We start from the raw sequence: 20343 nt of genomic DNA, 5'->3' as shown, positions 1-20343 counted from the left end.
CCCCCTCGTGCTCGCCGTCACCATCCTAGGAAAAAGGCTCTCCCTATCCACCCTATCTAACCCTCTGATTATTTTATATCTTTCAGTTGTCACCTCTCAACCTTCTTCTCTCTAATGAAAACAGCCTCAAGTCCCTCTGCCTTTCCTCATAAGACCTTCCCTCCATACCAGGCAACATCCTAGTAAATCTCCTCTGCACCCTTTCCAAAGCTTCCACATCCTTCTTATAATGCGGTGACCAGAACTGTACACAATACTCCAAGTGCGGCTGCACCAGAGTTTTGTACAGCTTCACCATAACCTCTTGGTTCCAGAACGCGATCCCTCTATTACTAAAAGCTAAAACACTGTATGCCTTCTTAACGGCCCTGTCAACCTGAGTGGCAACTTTCAAGGATCTGTGTACATGGACACCGAGATCTCTCTGCTCATCTACACTACTAAGAATCTTACCTTTAGCCCAGTACTTTGCCTTCCGGTTACTCCTACCAAAGTGCATCACCTCACACTTGTCTGCATTAAACTCCATTTACCACCTCTCAGCCCAGCTCTGCAGCTTACCTATGTCTCTCTGCAACCTACAGCATCCTTCGTCACTATCCACAACTCCACTGACCTTAGTGTCATCTGCAAATTTACTAACCCATCCTTCTACGCCCTCATCCAGGTCATTTATAAAAATGTAGTGTAAAAATAAAGTGTGTTTTGCTTAAAGTTCACCTTCTAATCAATCAAATTGTATCTGGAATGCATAATCTTACATGTGCGTTTAACATAAGAAAACATCAGGGTCCAGACTATCTTCTTAATATATCTTAAGGGGATTGGTCTGGTCCATAATACAAGTCACTAAGCTCCAGAGTTCATTCCCTAAATGACTCTACCGCTCTTTCATTCTCTCATATCCTAAAACATTCCTAAAAATATGGCGGATTTTAGTCAAGGTTTCAGTCATCTTTCACAAGACCATAAGATTGTGACATCTCCAACATAATTCAGTGTTAAATTTCTTTTCATTGATCTCACTCTCAACATTATGGAACAGTATGGGTAGCACAGTGGCTCAGTGGTTAGCACTGCAGCCTCACAGCACCAGGGGCCCGTGTTCAATTCCACCTTTGGGCAACAGTCTGTGTGGAGTTTGCACGTTCTCCCCATGTCTGTCTGGGTTTCCTCCGGTGCTCCAGTTTCCTCCCATAGTCCAAAGGTGTGCAGGTTAGGTGGATTGTCAATGCTAAATTGCCCATAGTGTTCAGGGATGTGTAGATTAGGTGGATTATAGGGAATGGGTCTGGGTGGGTGCTCTGAGGGTTGGTGTGGACTTGTTGGGCTGAAGGGCCTGTTTCCACACTGTAGGGATTCTAAGATATCATTTACTACAGTATATTAAATGCACTACATAAAATTGAGTTGCTGTTAATTTTGCATCCGCATCTGTTCGGCAAAATTTGTTAACTTATTAAAAGTGTTGCCTATAGTATATATTTCATTGTTAATTTGTTAGGAACACAAATAGTGAGTGAGGTTTTGTTTTGGATTCATTCAAGCAACATTATCTTTGAGCCATTGCAACAACAGCCAGCCGCTGCATTACTTCTTCTGTCACACGGTTGCATGGCACCATAAATAATACAATAAATACAAATGAAAACCTATGGAAGGCAAATGTAAAAATTTACTACAACATCAAATCGTTCTTTTACCTTCACAGGCCTATCCTTTCATAATATTAAAATAGCTGTTCCATTTTCAAAGCTGTGTTTTGCACCACCATGTTTATTACCGAATTACTCCATAATGCTGTTCTTCTGATCCTCTCTAAGTGTTGACAGTATTTTTGTCATGCCACATTCTACTTAAGCCCCCATCCCTGCCCTAGTTTATCCTCTCTGCACATGTATTAACAACATTCCCTCTCTCTGTGTAGGCCAGTACATGCCTTCAACCTATGTTTTTCAGTCATTGTCTCTGCTCCTCATGAGCGACATAACAGAAGGAACAACCAGAGGGAGTAAAAGTTGTTTATTATTGCTTTGGCCTAAACCAACAAAGAATGAACACCTCATTTAGTTCAACCATTTCAATCAAGATGCTGACATATATGCTTTAGGTAAATTGCCATATTCTAGCAAATTGTCATATCACTGCTGTGACTTGCTCTGCATCATGTGACTGACAAAGGGAAATATTAAAATACAGGAACGCAATGCATTTCAATGAATGACTGCAATTTTTAAAATTGCTTTGATATTTAGACTAAGCTTTAATCATATCTTGTACAATACACTTAAGAACAAAGCAGATTATTTTCTTAAGAACAAACACACAGATAAATTCTAATATTTAAGTAAGTTGTCAAGAAATGAAGAGCTTTGTTCAGACTTTTACACTCTTCCTAGAGAGTTGTTGACAAAAATCTATCAATTTGTACTATTCCCAGCTGAACCCTACACCACTAATAGCTAAGATTATATGCTGCACTGTTCCTCTCATCCCAGCATCTTTGTGGGTAAACCCAGCTTGAGCTGATGGGCTTGCCCAACTTTAATTCTCAGACTGATGGGCCTTTTAATAATAATGACATGCAAGTCCTGCCCCTCACCAGTGGGAAGCCCCAGTTCATTGAGCTGTTGCGAATTGAAGGCCAGACACTCTGCAGCCCCAATAGCAGAGCAAACACTGTGACCACAGTTGATCCTGTAGGAAACCCGGATAGAACAGCATCCATCTGTAGCTTTGAAGCCAGATTTGTCCAAGTTCTCAACAGGACATTAGGCTCTGATGAAAGCAGAGAATTGGGCAAAGGTTCTTGAGGACATTGGACAGGGCAGGGTGGATAAGTGGAGAGAATACTGTTTGAAGGGGGCCTCTGATTTGAACCAGGAAATAAGGCACCCTCCCACTTACCTTTCATTGCTAGGAAAACCTTAGAGTCAAACCTGCCAGGCTGTGTAATGGGCACAGGCTTCTCCCACCGCCTTTTAATGTCTTCTTATCTGTTCTTTCATGGGATGAGAGCATTGCTGGCAAGTCCGACATTTGTTGCCCATTCGTAATTGCTTTTGAACCTACAGTCTTACTAGACTATTTCAGCCAATTAAGAGCCAACCACATTGCTGTAAGCCAGGAGACACATGAAAGCTAAAGTAGATAAAGGTGGAAAATTTCCTTCCCTAAACGACATTAGCGAATCAGTTTGGTCTTTAACAACAGTTGATTATAGTTTCGTGGCCTTTCATTAATGACAGCACCTTTCAACATCAAACTTATTACTTAAATTTAAATTACACCAGGCGCTGTAAATGGATTCGAAACAACATTACCAGAGAATTAGCCTTTGTTCCTGTATTACTGGCCCAGTGCCCTTATTATTGCACTGCTGTCTTCTTCAAGAGACAACAGGATGAGTCTTTTGGACAGGTATCAATTGAACTATCGATTGGGCCATGGGCAGGCAATCCATCTGACACCGCCTCTGCCACACTGAGTTCAGCATGGTGTCCTACTTTACGGGTTCACCTGCCTGTTCTCCGCCCACAGGTAACCCATATAACTGAGTCCAATGATACTACATCTCATTGTGGCTAATGATCCTTTATACCAAGTAGGAGTGTGAAACTGATAATAGACAATATTGTGAGGTGTTTTGCCTGGATTGAAAATTGTACATGATAAGAATGATTTGATGTTTTGGAATTCTGTGATTCGAAGGAACAATAATTAATCTGAGTGTGACTGCACATTGAAAAAGAACTGTAGAAATTAGTGGCTGTTAATTTTAACTAGTAATGTCAATTAATTTTGCACAATGGACTGGGGGCACTTTATTTACAATATCAAACCACTATTCCAGTGGATGTTTTTGTGATTTTCGACTTAACACAGCGAAGGATGTCAGTATTTGGTATTGAACGTCAGGTCAGGTAGCTCATCCTGCGATAAAATTTCATTCTGTTGTTTCATGTCATTTAAAAAAAGTTTTGGAAAAACAACAACATCTGGAATCCATCCTAATTTGTGCAACAGAATAGTACGATTTCCTTCCCTTTATTGGGGCAGTTTTACGTACATGGGGTTCAAACCGTTCCAGTCTGTATCACACTACACCTTTACAGTCACCATAGAGAGAAAAGGCTTTAATTTTGTTAAACCCAACAATTGAATCTTCAATGGTAAAAATGAATATCTAACATTTTTCATTATTTAATCCCTGCAGGTTAATGTTTGGTATTACTTGTTCACCATTTCCTGGTTTAACTCACTTTCTTTGAGGTTTTCCAACCCCTTGCCTCAGCTACTCACTCAGGTTACACAAGTAAAGCAGGATCAGGATATACCACATGAACTAAACCACTTACCTCAGCGCTGCAGTCTTTCCATTTCTGTGCATGCACGTAACCTGCCTTGTTTGGTAACCGATCAGCACGTCAAAATATTTGGTGTCCTGACGGATTTGACGGTTTCGGTTCCTCTTTTTCTTCATAAGCTCACGGGCTTCAGGGTCCCTCACTCTTTTTCCTACTTGCCGGGTTTGTCGAGAATGTGGAAGAGAGCATGCACTCCAGGGACCAACTCTCAAACTGTAAATACTTTCTTCTGCATCGCAGGAATTGAATGTGCAGGTCCGGAACTCAGTCAGGTTGGGGCATGGTTCCCCACCGTACAGCGGGGGCACTAACATTTGACGAATGCGGTGTTGTAACCCAACTCCGCAGGATTTGGTGCATTCTGACCAGGAAGTAAACTCGGTTACCACACAGTTCTGTGGGCAGGGGATGAGACAAGCTTGTTCAATGTGGGGCTTAGTCTCAAAATAGTCACAGATAACATCCTCCGCTGCAGCTCCATTTCGTTTCTCAATGCAAGTTACATCCCTGGTTTGAATTCCTTCTTCACCTTTCAGGCACTCTGATGCTACTCTTGAAGAAGGGTTCCTGGAAGCGACAGGAAAGCATTTGCTCCACTCACCCACCTGCCACTTATACAGGTCCTTGTGCCAGTCACAGACTTTGAAACAATTTTGCTGGTTCTCTGGTCTTTCCGATGGTTTACAGTTAGTGGGTAAAGTAGTCCATCCCTCCACATGGGCACACCATACTGACCTGGTTTGGACGCCTCCTGGGCCACACTCCTCTCCCATACATCTCCCCCAGGTACCTGCAAGACAAAGAATTCAAGAAGGATTTCTTTGTTGGTTAGATGCTTTCATTAAATTTTAAAGATGCAAAACCATATCAATCCACATTGCTGCATTTTCCATTATATTAGAATATACATTAGGCTGTACACATGCTATATATATATAAAATACACATAATAAACAGCCTAGGGTATTATTGCTGAACTGTAAATCCAGAGACCCAGGTAACGTCCTAGGGAAAAACCGAAAAAAACCTGTGGATGCTGTAAAGCAGAAACAAAAACAGAAGTTGCTGGAAAACTCAGCAGGTCTGGCAGCTTCAGTGAAGAAAAAAAAGAGTTAAGGTTTCGGGTTCTGAAGAAGGATCACCAGACCTGAAACGTTAACTCTGATTTTTTCTTCACACATGCTGCCAGACCTGCTGAGCTTTTGTAGTAACTTCTGTCAATGTCCTGGGGACTCGGGTTCAAATCCCGCCACAGCAGATGGCGGAATTTGAATTCAATAAAATGTACACCTGGAATTAAGAGAATATTGATGACCATGAATCTATTGTCAATTGTTGGAAAAATCCATCTGGTTTACTAATATCCTATGACTATGAGTCTGCTGTGACTCCAGACCACAGCAATATGGGTGACTCTTAACTGGCCTCTGGGCAATTAGAGATGGACAATAAATGCTGGTCTAGCTGGTGACACCCTCATCGCACGAATGAATAAAGAAAAGTATATATATTATATATTTCTTATTCAGGTCTTGGTAGCATTGTGAACAAATCTATTACCGTGTATGGCACTGATATGTACAGGACAGCAAAGGTCATTTAGAAATTGCAAGGCAACAATCTGCTGGCTTTCCCAGTCGCAGATGTCCCTTCCATGGAGAATGCAAATTTGTGGACATTGGCATCAAATTTAACTTTGAAAAGGGCAATCAATAACCGGTCAAACTGGCAGTGAAGAGGTCAGGAGCCATTTCATATTCTGCCCTCATTTCAATACAACCGGTGATCTGTATTGGAAACAGGTCAAAGAAGGCTCGCTAGAATGACTTCAGAGAATACAGGCTTGGTAATGAGCAGGGATTGAGCCATTTAGGCTGATATTCACCAGAGTTTGGAAGAATATGAGGAGACCTATTTGAGGTATATACAGTGCTAAAGGGGATTGACAAAATAGATGTGAAGCAGAAGTTTCCCTTTGTGGGGCAATCTAGATTGAGAGATCATACTTTTAGGCTAAGAGAGGGAAGATTCAAAATAGAGATGAGGAGGAATTTTCTCAAACAGTCATGAATCTGTGGAAGTCACAACCCCAGAGTATGATGGATGTGGGGACATTGTGTAAATTTAAGGAGGAGATGGAGAGATTTTTTTATTTGTAACGGGCTGAAGGATTATGGGGAGAGGACAGGATAGTGGAATTGAAGCCGAGATGAGATCTCCCAAGATTGTGTTGAATGAACGAGCAGACTCAAGGGGCTGAATTCGAGACAACAAAGTGTGGAGGTGGACGAACACAGCAGGCCAAGCAGCATCTCAGGAGCACAAAAGCTGACGTTTCGGGCCTAGTCACTTCATCAGAAAAGGGGGATGGGGAGAGGATTCTGAAAAAAATAGGGAGAGAGGGGGAGGCGGACCAAAGATGGACAGAGGAGAAGATAGGTGAAGAGGAGAGTATAGGTGGGGAAGTAGGGAGGGGATAGGTCAGTCCGGGGAAGACGGACTGGTCAAGGGGGTGGGATGAGGTTAGTAGGTAGGAAATGGAGGTGCAGGTTGAGGTGGGAGGAAGGTATAGGTGAGAGGAAGAACAGGTTAGGGAGGCGGAGATGAGCTGGGCTGGTTTTGGGATGCGGTGGGGGCAGGGGCGATTTTGAAGCTGGTGAAATCCATGTTGATACCATTGGGCTGCAGGGTTCCCAAGCAGAATATAAGGTGCTGTTCCTGCAACCTACAGGTGGCATCTTTATGGCACTGCAGGAGGCCCAGGATGGACATGTCATCTAAAGAATGGGAGGGGAAGTTAAAATGGTTAATGACTGGGAGGTGCAGTTGTTTGTTGCGAACCGAGCTTAGGTGGTCTGCAAAGCGGTCTCCAAGCCTCTGCTTAGTTTCCTCAATGTAGAGGAAGCCACAAAGGGTACAGCGGATGCAGTATACCACATTGGTGGATGTGCAGGTGAACATCTGCTTCATGTGGAATGTCATCTTGGGGCTGAATTGTCTACTTTGTTCTTAGTTGCTCTGTTCTTATGTTCTTTTGACACCAACCAGGTGTCACAATGCAGGGGATGGCTCTAAGTCAAAAAGCACAAAGGCTGTGCAGTTGGCAATAAAATAATGCCTTGCTCCAGCTTTCCCCATAAAAAAAAACTTACTGGGGTCTCTTTAATCAGAAAAACCAGTAGGACAGTGCAGTTCGCATGTTCATATCCTGAAATCATGATGTATATCACAGAACAAATGAAAGGGAAGTTATTATTTAAAAGTGCAAGTATTTGGATCAGCTGTTGGCAGGTCCTTGTCATATGACAACAGGCAGACCATCAGCATTAATGGTCAATAAATTTATCCACATCAATTTATGGTTATTATCATCCCATTAACGCCAACTTTGCATGTTAATGTAATGTGCGACAATGCCAGGATCTTAAACCTAACTATAATCCCGCCCAAGACAGTTGCACAACTTGCACAAAACGAAAGGTGCTGGAAAAACTCAGCAGGCCTGACAGCATCTTTGAAATAAAAATCAGAGTTAACATTTCAGGTCCGGTGACCCTTCCTCAGAAGGATCAGAAACAGTTTGCACTTGGCTCACAGAAAGTATGGTCACTTCTCCAAGCTACCAGAAGAGCAGCAGTACTCGTATCATCTATAAATGAGTACGGACCAATGATCAACAGAAGAACAGTCCGACCCCACCACCCAAGACATTTTTCCATCCCCACCCTTGTCTGCCTTCCGGAGAGACCACTCTCTCTGGGACTTCCTTGTCCGCTCCACACTCCCTGCCAACCCCACCACACCCGGCATCTTCCCCTGCAGCCGCAGGAAGGGCTATACTTGCCCCCATGCCTCCTCCCTCACCCCCATCCCAGGCCCCAAGATGACTTTCCATATCAAACAAATGTTCACCTGCACATCCGCCAATGTAGTATACTGCATCCGCTGTACGCGTTGTGGCTTCCTCTACGCTGGGGAAACCAAGCGGAAGCTTGGGGACCGCTTTGCAGAACACCTCTGCTCGGTTCCAACAAGCAACTGCACCTCCCAGTCACAAACCATTTTAACACCCCCTCCCCTTCCTCAGACGACATGTCCATCATGGGCCTCCTGCACTGCCACAATGATGCCACCTGAAGGTTGCAGGAACAGCAACTCATATTCCACTTGGGAACCCTGCAGCCCAATGGTATCAATGTGGACTTCACAAGCTTCAAAATCTCCCCTTCCCCCACTGCATCCCAAAACCAGCCCAGCTCCTCCCCTCCCTCCACTGCATCTCAAAACCAGTCCAGCTCGTCCCCGCCTCCCTAACCTGTTCTTCCCCTCCTCCTACCTCAAACCACATCTTCATTTCCTCCCTACTAACCTCATCCCGCCTCCTTGACCTGTCCGTCCTCCCCAGACTGACCTAACCCCTCCCTACCTCCCCACCTATACTCTCCTCTCCACCCATCTTCTCCTCTATCCATCTTCAGTCCGCCTCTCCCCTCTCTCCCTATTTATTTCAGAACCCTCTCCCCATCCCCCTCTCTGATGAAGGGTCTAGGCCTGAAACGTCAGCTTTTGTGCTTCTAAGATGCTGCTTGGCCTGCTGAGTTCATCCAGTTTCACACTTTGTTATCTCGGATTCTCCAGGATCTGCAGTTCCCATTATCTCTGATCAACAGAAGAACGTTTTTATTTCATTTTACATTGGGAATTAAAAGATGATACTGCAATATTTTCAAAGATGTGCATGTTCAGATTGGTTAACCCACAGTATGCTGCTAATAGCAGTATTCTAAGAGACCTTAACCAAAATCCTGTAAGTATTATTTGCTTTCTGGTCAATAACCAGTCCAATCTGACAGAAAAGAATTACGACTGGATTATATGATTCACCTGATGGGTATGTTATCAGGGAGGATGGGGTAGGGGGTCACATAAGTGTGAAGGGTGGCAAGGCCATAAACCACTGCCAAGCCCCCAACTCATCTCCCAAACTACAGCAGATGCTGTTACCAACAATCAGCCATTTTTAAATAAACCATTATAGTCAACTGAGCATGTTAACAAGCCATTGACATTAAAATTACACACAGCATATCATAGTACAGTTGATGTGGGTGGGAGTTGGCAGGCCATTTCTAAACAGAAGTTTAAATGGCAGGAAATAATGATGAGGAAACCTGTTTTGCAGCTGCCCTGTGCATTTATTGAGTATCCCACGGGTTGCATTTTGTAATTCCATATCTGGCCTCCGTCACCCCCAGTGTCAGCCCCAATGAACTCTCCCATGACTGTTTAGTCACTTCTCAACCTCTCCCCCAGAACAAAAGAGCAAGGGATTTACTGTGATACAACAAAGTTGTGTGTGGGCCTTTTTGCTGCCTCAGCAGTGGCCCCGATTCTGCTCTGGTGCTGCTGGGACTGCTTGAGCCGTTTGCCAAACAGATTGACTGGCAGCTGCCAAGGGTAGATGTCTCATTCTCAGTCATTTCACCCAACAGCATCATGCTTTGGCTGCGTACGAATCTCTTAAGTTCATTGTCTGCAGCTTGTTTAAGCAGGGGAGGGGCTGGGTGGCAGTGAGTGTGGCAGGGGTGCTGTGCAGTATGCTCCCTTGTGAATTTCAGTTTTTGGTATTTTCTATGAACTTGGAACCCTGAAAACTTATTAATCCAGAAACTGAACTGGACTAACCGTATAAGTACAGTAGCTACCAGAGCAACTCATCAGATTAGGAATCTTACAGTAAGTAACTCAATTCCTGACTCACAAAAGCCTGCCCACCATCTACAAGGCAAAAGTTCGGAATGTACTGGAATACTCCCCACTTGCCTGGCTACGTGCAGCTCCAACAACACTCAAGAAGCTTGATAGTTTCCAGAACAAAACAGCCTACTTGATTGGCACCACATCCAAAAACATCTACTCCCTCCATTACTGATGCTCTGTAACAGCAGTGTGCACAACTTGCAATATGCACTGCAGCAATTCACCAAGACTCCTAAGACAGCACCTTCCAAATCCTTGACCACTTCCAACTTGAAGGACAAGGGCAGCAGATTACTGAGAACACCACCATCTGCAAGAACCCATCCAAGCCACTCAGCATTCAGACCTGGAAACATATTGTCGTTCTTCCAATGTCGCAGGATCAAAGTCCTGGAACTTCCTTCCTGATGGCATTGAGGGGGCACCCACACCAAATGGTCTGAAGTGGTTCAAGAAGGCAGCTCAACTTCACCTTCTGAAGAACAACCAGGGATGGATAATGAATGCCAGTCCAGCCAACGTTAGTCCCATTCCCTGAGTGATTAGTATACTTCAATGATACTTGTGCAGTAAATTAATGATTCGGCTAATTCTACACTGATCAAAAAGAGATAACAACATTGTAATTAGCTCTATTCCTGTCAGGGAGATGATGGTATAACAAAAGTGCCAACTGCAGGGCTACAATTAAAACCAGTCAAACCAGCTGCAATGCAGCAGAGGGTGCAATTCAGCATTTAAATTTTTTGATTTGAGATTTATCTATCCAAAGAGCTGCTTTTCATGTCATAATAAATTGAAAAAGTACATTGTAAGAAAATCATGACACTTTCAACAATATGAATACACAAACAAGGTGTGGGAATTTGACCATTCAGCCCTTGAAGCTGCACAGTTGTTTATCAAGATCATGGATGATCTGAATATAACCTCAATTCACACTTACTCCTGATAACCTTTCATCTCCTTGGTAACCAAGAATCTATCCAACCATGCCTTAAGAATATTCAAAGACTGTGCTTAGACCACTTTTCAGGTCGACAGTTCCAAAGATTCATGCCCCTCACTGAGAGAAGAAAAACCACATCTCTGCCTTAAATGGGCGGCCCCTTATTTTTAAACAGCAACCCCATCACTCTAGATTATTCCACAGGAGGAGAATCCTCTCTATGTCTACACTGCCGAGACATCTTGTCTTATGTAGAAAAAGGTAACGTAGCCATAGTCCTAGCAAACCATAAGGCTGCCCTCTCATTAGAGAAAGAGAGAGAGAGATAACTGGTGGTGTTTTAATCTGATGACCACCTTGTCTCTGGCAAGAGGCGGGAAGTTGAGAAGGACAGTCCTTTATGGTAACTTCAGTCAGTGCAGCAATTGTAACCTACATTATTGGCACCACTCTACCAAACTGGCTGTCCAGCCAACTTTTTAATTCTACATACCAAAATGGATAATTTCACAACGTTCCTGACAATGATTCCAGGTTTTTGAGTTACTCAGATCATTTGTTCAACGGCATGACTCTTTTTCCCATTATCTGGCCATAAAATGTGCAAGACACTGGTTAATTCTTCCTAAACATTAATGTAATCTCCTGACGTCACTCCACCAATCCCAAGATGCTGTTAAGTTTAACAATGTAAGGCTTTAAAATTGCATTCACCAAAAAACAGCTTAAGACTGTTCCCTAATGCAATATTAATAAAGTTCACCAAATAGTTTCTTATTGGCATAATGCATGCTCCTCAACTGATATTGAGTTTGATTTCAATATCATACGGCATGAGAGGGCTTACTGCCTTCTACCAACTTAGACATTTCTCTTTACCAGATTATGAAATGAATATGATATCCACAATTGAAAGAAAATAAAATCAAACAATTCAGTCACAGATCACAAAATAATTAACTATATGTATAAATAAATGTATAAGTCCAAAAAAGAGTTGGCAATGTATTCACAAATTATTTAATAACATTTCCAAATTACTCATTGTGTTGTGGTGGTACAGCTAGTGCTGACTGAAATATGTGGGATTGATACTTTGCAAATGCAAATGAAATAAGTCAATACAGGTCTATCTTTTGCTCTATCCTCTTCATTACGTGTGCATTGAGCACCAACAGTGAGTCAGTGCTTCTCTTGATTAAACAATCAGTCTTTCTGAAGTACTTTCCCAAAATCAGTCACAAATCCTTTCTGATCCTGATTGTGTTTGAGAGATTCAATTTGTTTTCTGAATTCTGAACTCATTGCATCAACTATTGTACTCGGAAATTTTAAGATACAGCTAGACCTCAGTAGCCAGAGCAAAAAGAGTGCAAAGATCTATATAAAAGCTATGAAAAATGATCTTGTAATATGAAAAGAATTTAAATGACCCTCTGAAATTGCTTTCATATGAAATGATTTTTTTACGAGTGCTATGAGAGAATGAATTGCTCAATTTTGACCATTTTGATTCATTTAAACCACAAAGCAGCAGTCTTTCTATTAATCTGGTGGTTAGTAAAGCACAAACGTGAACTATGTTGTTTGGGCAGAACCTTCAAGTGTCACTGGAGCTTTTAGAAAGGAAGTGGAGACATTTATTTTGGAAAGAGGCAAATATTCAATCCTGATGGCGGGTTAAAGTTTTGATATTAACTTCTCAGAGCCTGTAAGGCAGGATGGCTTTTCCAATCTCTGTTACATTCAGTACGCGACATGAATATCTACTAACATCTCAACCCATGGACAACTGCAAGACATATCAACAGATGCAAGATAATAAAATGTGAGGATGGATGAACACAGCAGGCCCAGCAGCATCTCAGGAGCACAAAAGCTGACGTTTCGGGCCTAGACCCTTCTTTTTAACCAAAAACAGAACACACTTATGTTTACAAAGCCAGCTATATCCATGACTTGATTACATGGACTGTTATACATTTTTTTCCCTTCCAAGCCCCAGGGTGTACAAACCTCCTCAGTAATTTGGCTTCTTTGTAATCAAGTAATTTCTTTGTGCAAACACTTGTCGCGTAAGGTGAAGCCTTCAGGTCATCCAGTTCATGAGGGAAGGCTAACACCTAAGCAGGAACAAAAACAAAGTTGCTGGAAAAGCTCAGCAGGTCTGGCAGCATCTGTGGAGGAGAAAACAGAGTTAACGCTTTGGGTCCAGTGACCCTTCCTCAGAACCTTCAGAGTTCTGAGGAAGGGTCACCGGACCCAAAACGTTAACTCTGTTTTCTCGCCCACAGATTCTGCCAGACTTGCTGAGTTTTTCCAGCAACTTTGTTTTTGTTCCTGATTTACAGCATCTGCAGTTCTTTTGGTTTTAACACCTATGCAGTGTCGCTTGTGGTATTTATATGCTTAGAGTGTATGGGAGGTCAAAATGGGATCTGTTCAGTTACTGGATTCTACCAACACCTCAAATGCATGAAATAAAGTCTTGTAGTTGTAAGAGATGCCTTTCTGGTTTGTTTCGACAGAGTCAAACTCCAATGTTTGTTTCTTTGATATGCTACTGTACAGAGCCAAACTGCATTTGTGGCAATGAGGTATATTTTATGAATAAAGTATATTTTTGAAATTAAAAAAAAGGATGAAGCCTCACCAAGTCAATGAGCTCATGTGGCACGTCAGTCATTGGCTGCCTTGCTGGTTTAGTTAAATGCTTGCAGTGTAAGGGGTGAAGGCTGATAAAACACCCAGCATGCCTAAGCAAAGCAACTGCACTCAACTGACTAATGCAAGAATGTGGGCTCAAAAGGGGTTTAGAATGCAACGGATGCTCTACTGAAGACAGGGCTCGACAGAAAGATTCACAAAAGGGTGGGCTGGGTGAAAACAAACAGTAGAGATTGGAAATATAATAGGCCCTGAATTCTGGGAGCACTGGGAGGATTATGGGGAATGAAATAAGCAAATTGGATAAGCACAGGGAAGGGGGAAAATGCTAGGGAGGAGGAATGGGGACAGAGGCGTGAGAGCTGCATGTTCACTATGTGCAAGACATGGCATAGTTCAGTACATTGAGAAAGGAGAAAATGCAGGAATACTGATTAAGAGGGATGTAAGATTAAGGCTGGGCATGGGGATTTGGATGGGAATGAGAGCAGAGGAAAAGGGGTACTATGGAGGCAAAAAGTGAAAGGGCTCAGAGTTGAAGTGGAGATTGAAGAAGGACAGAACGGATATCAATGGAGAAGAGAAGATCAATGTACTTATGAGCAGAAATGTGTACTTTAGAGGGGGAGGGTGAAGGGTGAAAAAGTTAAACAATAGGTTTAGAAACACCAGCTTCTGATTTTCAGAAGAACTCAGAGAGAAATACATGAGAAATGGGAGCGGTCCAGCAATCTGTTTGAATGTGTTTCTGGACTGGGTAAAAAAATAAATATGATCATGCTCGCACTTAGTTAAGGGCTTTGCACTGAATGGAGACAGGCACTGCAGAATAAACATGAATATGCTCTCCAAGCTCCAACAACAACTTCCCAAGCTGGTTCCATCTTTCAGCAACCTTTGACAAGGGCAGCTGAAAACCACCCACACAGCTGATGGTGCTGATGAGGGTAGGAATGAGGGAAGTGTGGGGAGCTGGTCCATGTTTAGTCACATAAGTACATTCACGGGTCTCTGTGCGTGAAACTTAAGGGCATGGCAATGAAATCGTTTTGCGAGCTGTAAAGTCCGAGGTGTAGGGCTGGATCGCCAGCAATAATGAAGGCCATCAAGAGTCAGACAGTACTAGTAAAGACTTTCGTGGGAAGCAATGCAAAAACCAAGGCCAGAAATATCTCGCAGAATGAGGAAGAGGTAAACTAATTATGGGTCATGAAGGATGCACTTCACCAGGGGCTGTCGGGTTGGCTTTCATCCAGGATATGAACAGCCTGACAAGGGCTCAAGAGATAAACAAAAAAAAACAAAGGCCCTCCAAGCCTGCAGCAACACATGACGCCTTTCCAATCTAAAACCTTTTGTCTCTACACAGTCTGTATCCCTCTATTCCCTGCCTATTCATGTATCTGTCAAAATGCCTTTTAAATGTTGCTGTTGTATCTGCTTTGACCACCTCTTCTGACAGCTCATTCCAGGCACTTATCACTCTGTGTGAAAAACATGCCTCTCAAATCTCCTTTAAACTTACCTTACTTTATGTTAAACCGATGTCACTTAGACTTTCACATCTCCACCCTGGGAAAAAGAGTCTGACTATCCATTCTATCAATGCCTCACATAATTTTGTAAACTTTTATCAGGTCACCCCTCAGCCTCTGATGTTCAAGTGAAAGCAAACCAAGTTTGTCCAATCGCTTCTCATTGCTAATACTCTCTAAATCAGGCAACACTCTGGTAAACCTTTGCTGTAATCTCTCCAGAGCCTCCACATGCAATAATTAAAATGTAGCCTAAATAAAGGTCGAAATAGTTGCCACATGACTTGGTGATTTTTATACTTTATTATCCCCTCTGACGAATGCAAGCATGCCATCAGCTTTCTTGACCACCTTATCCACTTCTGTTGCCAACTTTTCAAAACTGTGGGCCTGTGCACCTAGATCCCTCTTTATGCTGATGCTTCGAAAATTTCTGTCATTGACTGTATATTTCCTTCCTGCATCTTCTTGCATTTGTCCAGATTAAACTCCATCTGCTATTTCCCTGCCCAAGTCTCCAGCCTATCCATATCCTGCTATACCCTCTGGCAATCCTCCTCACTATCCACAGTTCCCCTACTCTTGTGTCAGCCACAAATTTACTAAACAGACTAGCTACATTGTCTTCCAAATCATTTATAGCTATTACAAACAACAGACTTTAGGGACCGGAATTTCCCATCCTCTGTAATTAAGAATGCCTTCAACTGCATCTCTATTTCCCACATTTCTGCTCTCAGATCCCCTCCTCCCAACAACAATAAGGGTAGAGTCCCCCTAGTCCTCACATACCACCTCATCAACTTCCAAATTCAATGCATCATCCTCCAGCATTTCCACCACCTACAATAAGACCCCACCACCAAAAAGATATTTCCTTCCCCACCCTTGTCTGCTTTCCACAGGGACTGTTCATTCTGCGACTCTCTTGTCAGCTCTACACTCCTCACTAACTCCTCCACCACACCCAGTACCTTTCCCTGCAACCACAAGAGGTGCAACACCTTCCCCTAAATCTCCCCTCTCACCTCCATCTAAGGCCCCAAACAATCCTTCCAGATCTGGCAGAGGTTCACCTGCAGTTAATCCAACCTGATTTATTGTATCCATTGCTCCAAATGTGGTCTCTATATTGGAGAGGCCAAACACTGATTCAGGTACCAGTTCACAGAGCATCTGCACTCAGCATACACCAACCAATCCAACCTTCCAGTTTGCCATCCATTTTAATTCCCCCTCCCCCTTCCCTGGTGACATGTCCATCTTTGGCCTCTTCCACTGTCAGAGTGAGGCCAAACATAAACTGGAGGAACAACACCTGATATTTCACCTCGGGAGCTTTACAGCCCAATAGTCTCAGTATTGACTTCACCAGCTTCAAAATTCCTCCAACACCAACCTTATCCCACGTTCAGCCCAATTCTTCCTTCTCGCCTCCCTGACCTGATCTGGCCTGTCCATCGTCCTACTCACCTATCCACAACACCCTTCCTACTGACCAATCACTATAATCTCCTACCTGCATCCACCTATCATCATCCCACCTACCTTGCCCCCAGCCCCAACCCCCTCCCTCTAATTACTTCTGGGCTCCCCTCCCCCTCACCAGTCCTGACGAAGGGTTTCAGTCCAAAATGTTGACTTTCTTATTTAGGGTTTGAGCTCCTCAGATGCTGTCTGACCTGCTGCGCTATTCCAGCTTCATGTCTATTGACTCTGGCTCCCAGCATCTGCAGTCCTTACTGTCTCCAAGCCTCTCGACTTTGACTTGTGGATCAGGCTTATCCTTTTCCATATCTATTTTAAAACTAAAAGTATTATGGTCACTGGTCCCAGAGTGCTCCCCATTTATTCAGTTATTTCCCTGTCTTATTTCGCAAGATGAGTCTGAGTTTTGCCCCATCTCCCATCAGGGCCATCTATATATTGATTGAGAAAGTTTTCTCGAGCACACATAACAAATTTTTCACCCCCCCCCCCCCCCACCTCACCCCCATCCAAGCCATTAGCATTATGTGTGCCCCAGTCTATGAAAATTCTTGGACAAATGCAAAGCATTTATTTACTTATTGCTGTTGAAGTTTACTTCTTCTAAATTTTTCACTTTTGTTTAACTACCGTCTCATTCTGCAAACATTGTACACTTACCTTTTTTTCTCACTGTCTTTCTCCATCTTCTTCAAGCCTTTCAGCCCAGCTCACCACCTTTCCCTTCTATTCCATTTATTTTGACCCTTTTTCATCTTTTTTCCTGGGCTTTTGAGTTAACATTACCACATCAGATTCAAGGCTGATCTCTTCTGTCATAAATAGGTCGACATTATATGAAAAGCAAGAGATATTGCAAGTATCAGCAGGTCAAACAGCGTCTGTAGAAAGAGTTACTATTTCAGGTCGAAGACCTTCATTAAATCAGAGGGTTCATCGACCCAAACTGTTAACTCAATTTCTTTCCCCAGATGCTGCCAGACCTGGTTAGTACTACTTTCTTTTGTTTTAAATGTCAGATTTCTAGCATCTGCAGTTTCCTGTTTTTCTATTAGTTCTCTTGATATCAAAATAATGTATTAGGCAGATATGACAGAGAATATCAGGGAATTATAAACAAGTTGGAGTATCAGGCAGACAATGGAATTACAATGAAATAGAGAAACAGCAGAACAGAAATGCAATAAAAGGATTGGAATTGATAAAAGTCTATAAAATGTTATAGAAGCATTACAAAAGTCTATAAAAATAGAAAATGAAAGTATGATGGGAAGAATAATCAAAAATTAAAATCTAAAATTTACAGATGAGAACACGTTGTGCCTGTGATTCCCAGACATTTTAAATGATCATACTTTTAGCCTCAAGTGGTAGAACTTAATTAGAGAGTATTTCTCATATTACATGTACTGTGGACTGATACATTGTTACTTGATACCCTGACTGCAGTGCAGCGCAGAGTGCTATGACACTCTAGGTATTTAAAAATGGTCACAAAAACTAATAGGTCTTTAATCATATTAGAATAATGTAACAGAACATTTATATACCCTGTAAAATTATGCTGATGTTGTGAAATGAATTTGTTCTTCCAATCATTTGATGACACATAGCATAGTGTAGTTTACAGACTTATGAGAACCTGCTTCTCATTGTGAACTTCACCTGCACTTCACATCTGTATGAACCTAATTATAGCAATTAAGCATTTTCCAGTTTTATTGACATCTTCAACATGATTGTACACAAAATAATCAATTACGAAAGCTGTCTTGTGATCGTACCTTTCAAATTTTACAAAATGAGTAGCTATGAAATTCAGAAAAGTAGCAAGGAATAAATTCTAATATGCAAATAAGTGCACTCAGACGAAGTGTTAGCATTCCATTTACAATGTGTAATATTTTCCAAGATGACCAGTCCTGGTACCTGGTGATACTTCCATTTATGTGTGGCATTGGGTCAGGGTTATTTAAGGTAGTGATTGTCACCAATCTTCTCCTGTCCTTGCTTTGTTTGGACCTGTCTAGTGATTAATGTGAGAGGATACACCAAAGTAGAGTATCTATTGAAAAGGGTTTATTATATGATAGCAGTAATTATGATGTGGGAGTTGAACCGGGGTGGACAAGGTCAGAAGTCACACGACACCAGGTTATAGTCCAACTCAAATCGCAAGCTTTTGTAGCACTGCTCTTTCATCAGGTGAAGTCAAGAAAAGCGCACAGGCACACAACTTGTTGGCAGAGAGATCAATAGGCAGGGAGATCAAAAAATCATACAAAAAGTGTGAGGGCAGTGTCGACAGTTGAATAATAAGTCTCTGCAGATGATCAAAAGTGTCAGACTGTACAAATGTCAACAGCCGAATAACAAGTGAAGGGATGAACTATAATCTGAACAATTAAGGCAGAGAGATAATAACAAAATATTAAAAATAAGGTAGTTCTGAAGACAAACCAAAAGAACTGGAATAACATGATAGAACAGTCAGTTCTGCTATAACGCGATAATTGTGTTCCCGCACAACATTGTGTTATAGAAAATCGTGCTATTGAAATAACAGGGCCTAAGAGAAAAACAGGTTTAGGGGCTGTCCACCAAACAATATCACTCAAAATTGCTCAATAATCGTCCAAAAACCTAACACAAAGGATAGAACGGTCTAAATAAATGTTTAATTCATATCTAATAATGAAATAAAAGTAAATTTAACACCTTACCTTGAAAAACTGTCAAGCTGACTCAATTGGGGAAGAGGTTTTGTGGTTGCTGTTTTGTTAAGGCAGGGGCTAAAGGCCACCATCATCACCTTCAGATGCAGTTCTGCAGGGTTAGAGTGAAAAATAGTCAATCCTGAAGTGGGTGGCTGTGGTTCAGTGTCTTCTAACTATTTTTTGAGGTTTGGCTTCAAATAGACATCCAGTTTTAGCTGCCTTGCCCATTTTCTTCTTTCACAAAGAAGCTGTTCATTGGGCGTAAAATAAGATCGTATTCCACAAACTGCTACCCTGCTGTGTTCTGTATTGCGATTGTTGTCCTCTAAAACCTGAAACTGCTTCTCTATTTCCCTTAGGATAGAAGACAAAACAGAAGTGAAAAGTTCTTGTGGTGCTACATCCTGGACTTCATCTTCTTCACCTCCAGCTTCCATTTCTCCCTCAGGGACAAGTTGTTGTCGATCAACTGTAGAGAGTTTGTCGCAGTGGGAATCAAACATCCCTTCAACATTTTTTCTGAAGAAGGGTCTAGGCCTGAAACGTCAGCTTTCCAGCTCCTCTGATGCTGATGGCCTTCTGTGTTCATCCAGCTCTACACTGTGTTATCTCTTCAACATCCTCACTCAGCCATTTCTTCAAATCCAACTTGCTTTGCATGATCAATACAATGTTCTTTGATTCTTGGGAGCTTCTCTGACAAATCAAAACTTTGAAAATCTTGAAAAATAATCTGGGAGATGCTTCTTTCAAACTGCATGCAAGCAGGCCTTACTAACATTACAGCAGGCATCCATAAAAATGTCAAATGCATTCTTGATGTTAAAGCTCTTCCAAAATTGAAGAAAGCTGTCCTTCCC

General features: G+C 42.2%; 1 protein-coding gene across 1 annotated transcript in view; it reads right to left on the bottom strand.

Annotated features, from left to right (window-relative positions):
- The window catches only part of LOC125464190 (thrombospondin type-1 domain-containing protein 7A-like), a 561444-nt gene that overhangs the window by 195427 nt on the left and 345674 nt on the right, over positions 1 to 20343 (bottom strand). Inside the window, exon 6 of the mRNA XM_059654908.1 lies at positions 4359 to 5157. Coding sequence (XP_059510891.1) covers positions 4359 to 5157 — 799 coding nt within the window. The remainder of the gene's footprint in view (positions 1 to 4358; positions 5158 to 20343) is intronic.

The sequence above is a fragment of the Stegostoma tigrinum genome, chromosome 2, assembly GCF_030684315.1.
Source record: "Stegostoma tigrinum isolate sSteTig4 chromosome 2, sSteTig4.hap1, whole genome shotgun sequence".
NCBI lineage: Eukaryota > Metazoa > Chordata > Chondrichthyes > Orectolobiformes > Stegostomatidae > Stegostoma > Stegostoma tigrinum.
This window is presented reverse-complemented; position numbering and strand designations above follow the sequence as displayed.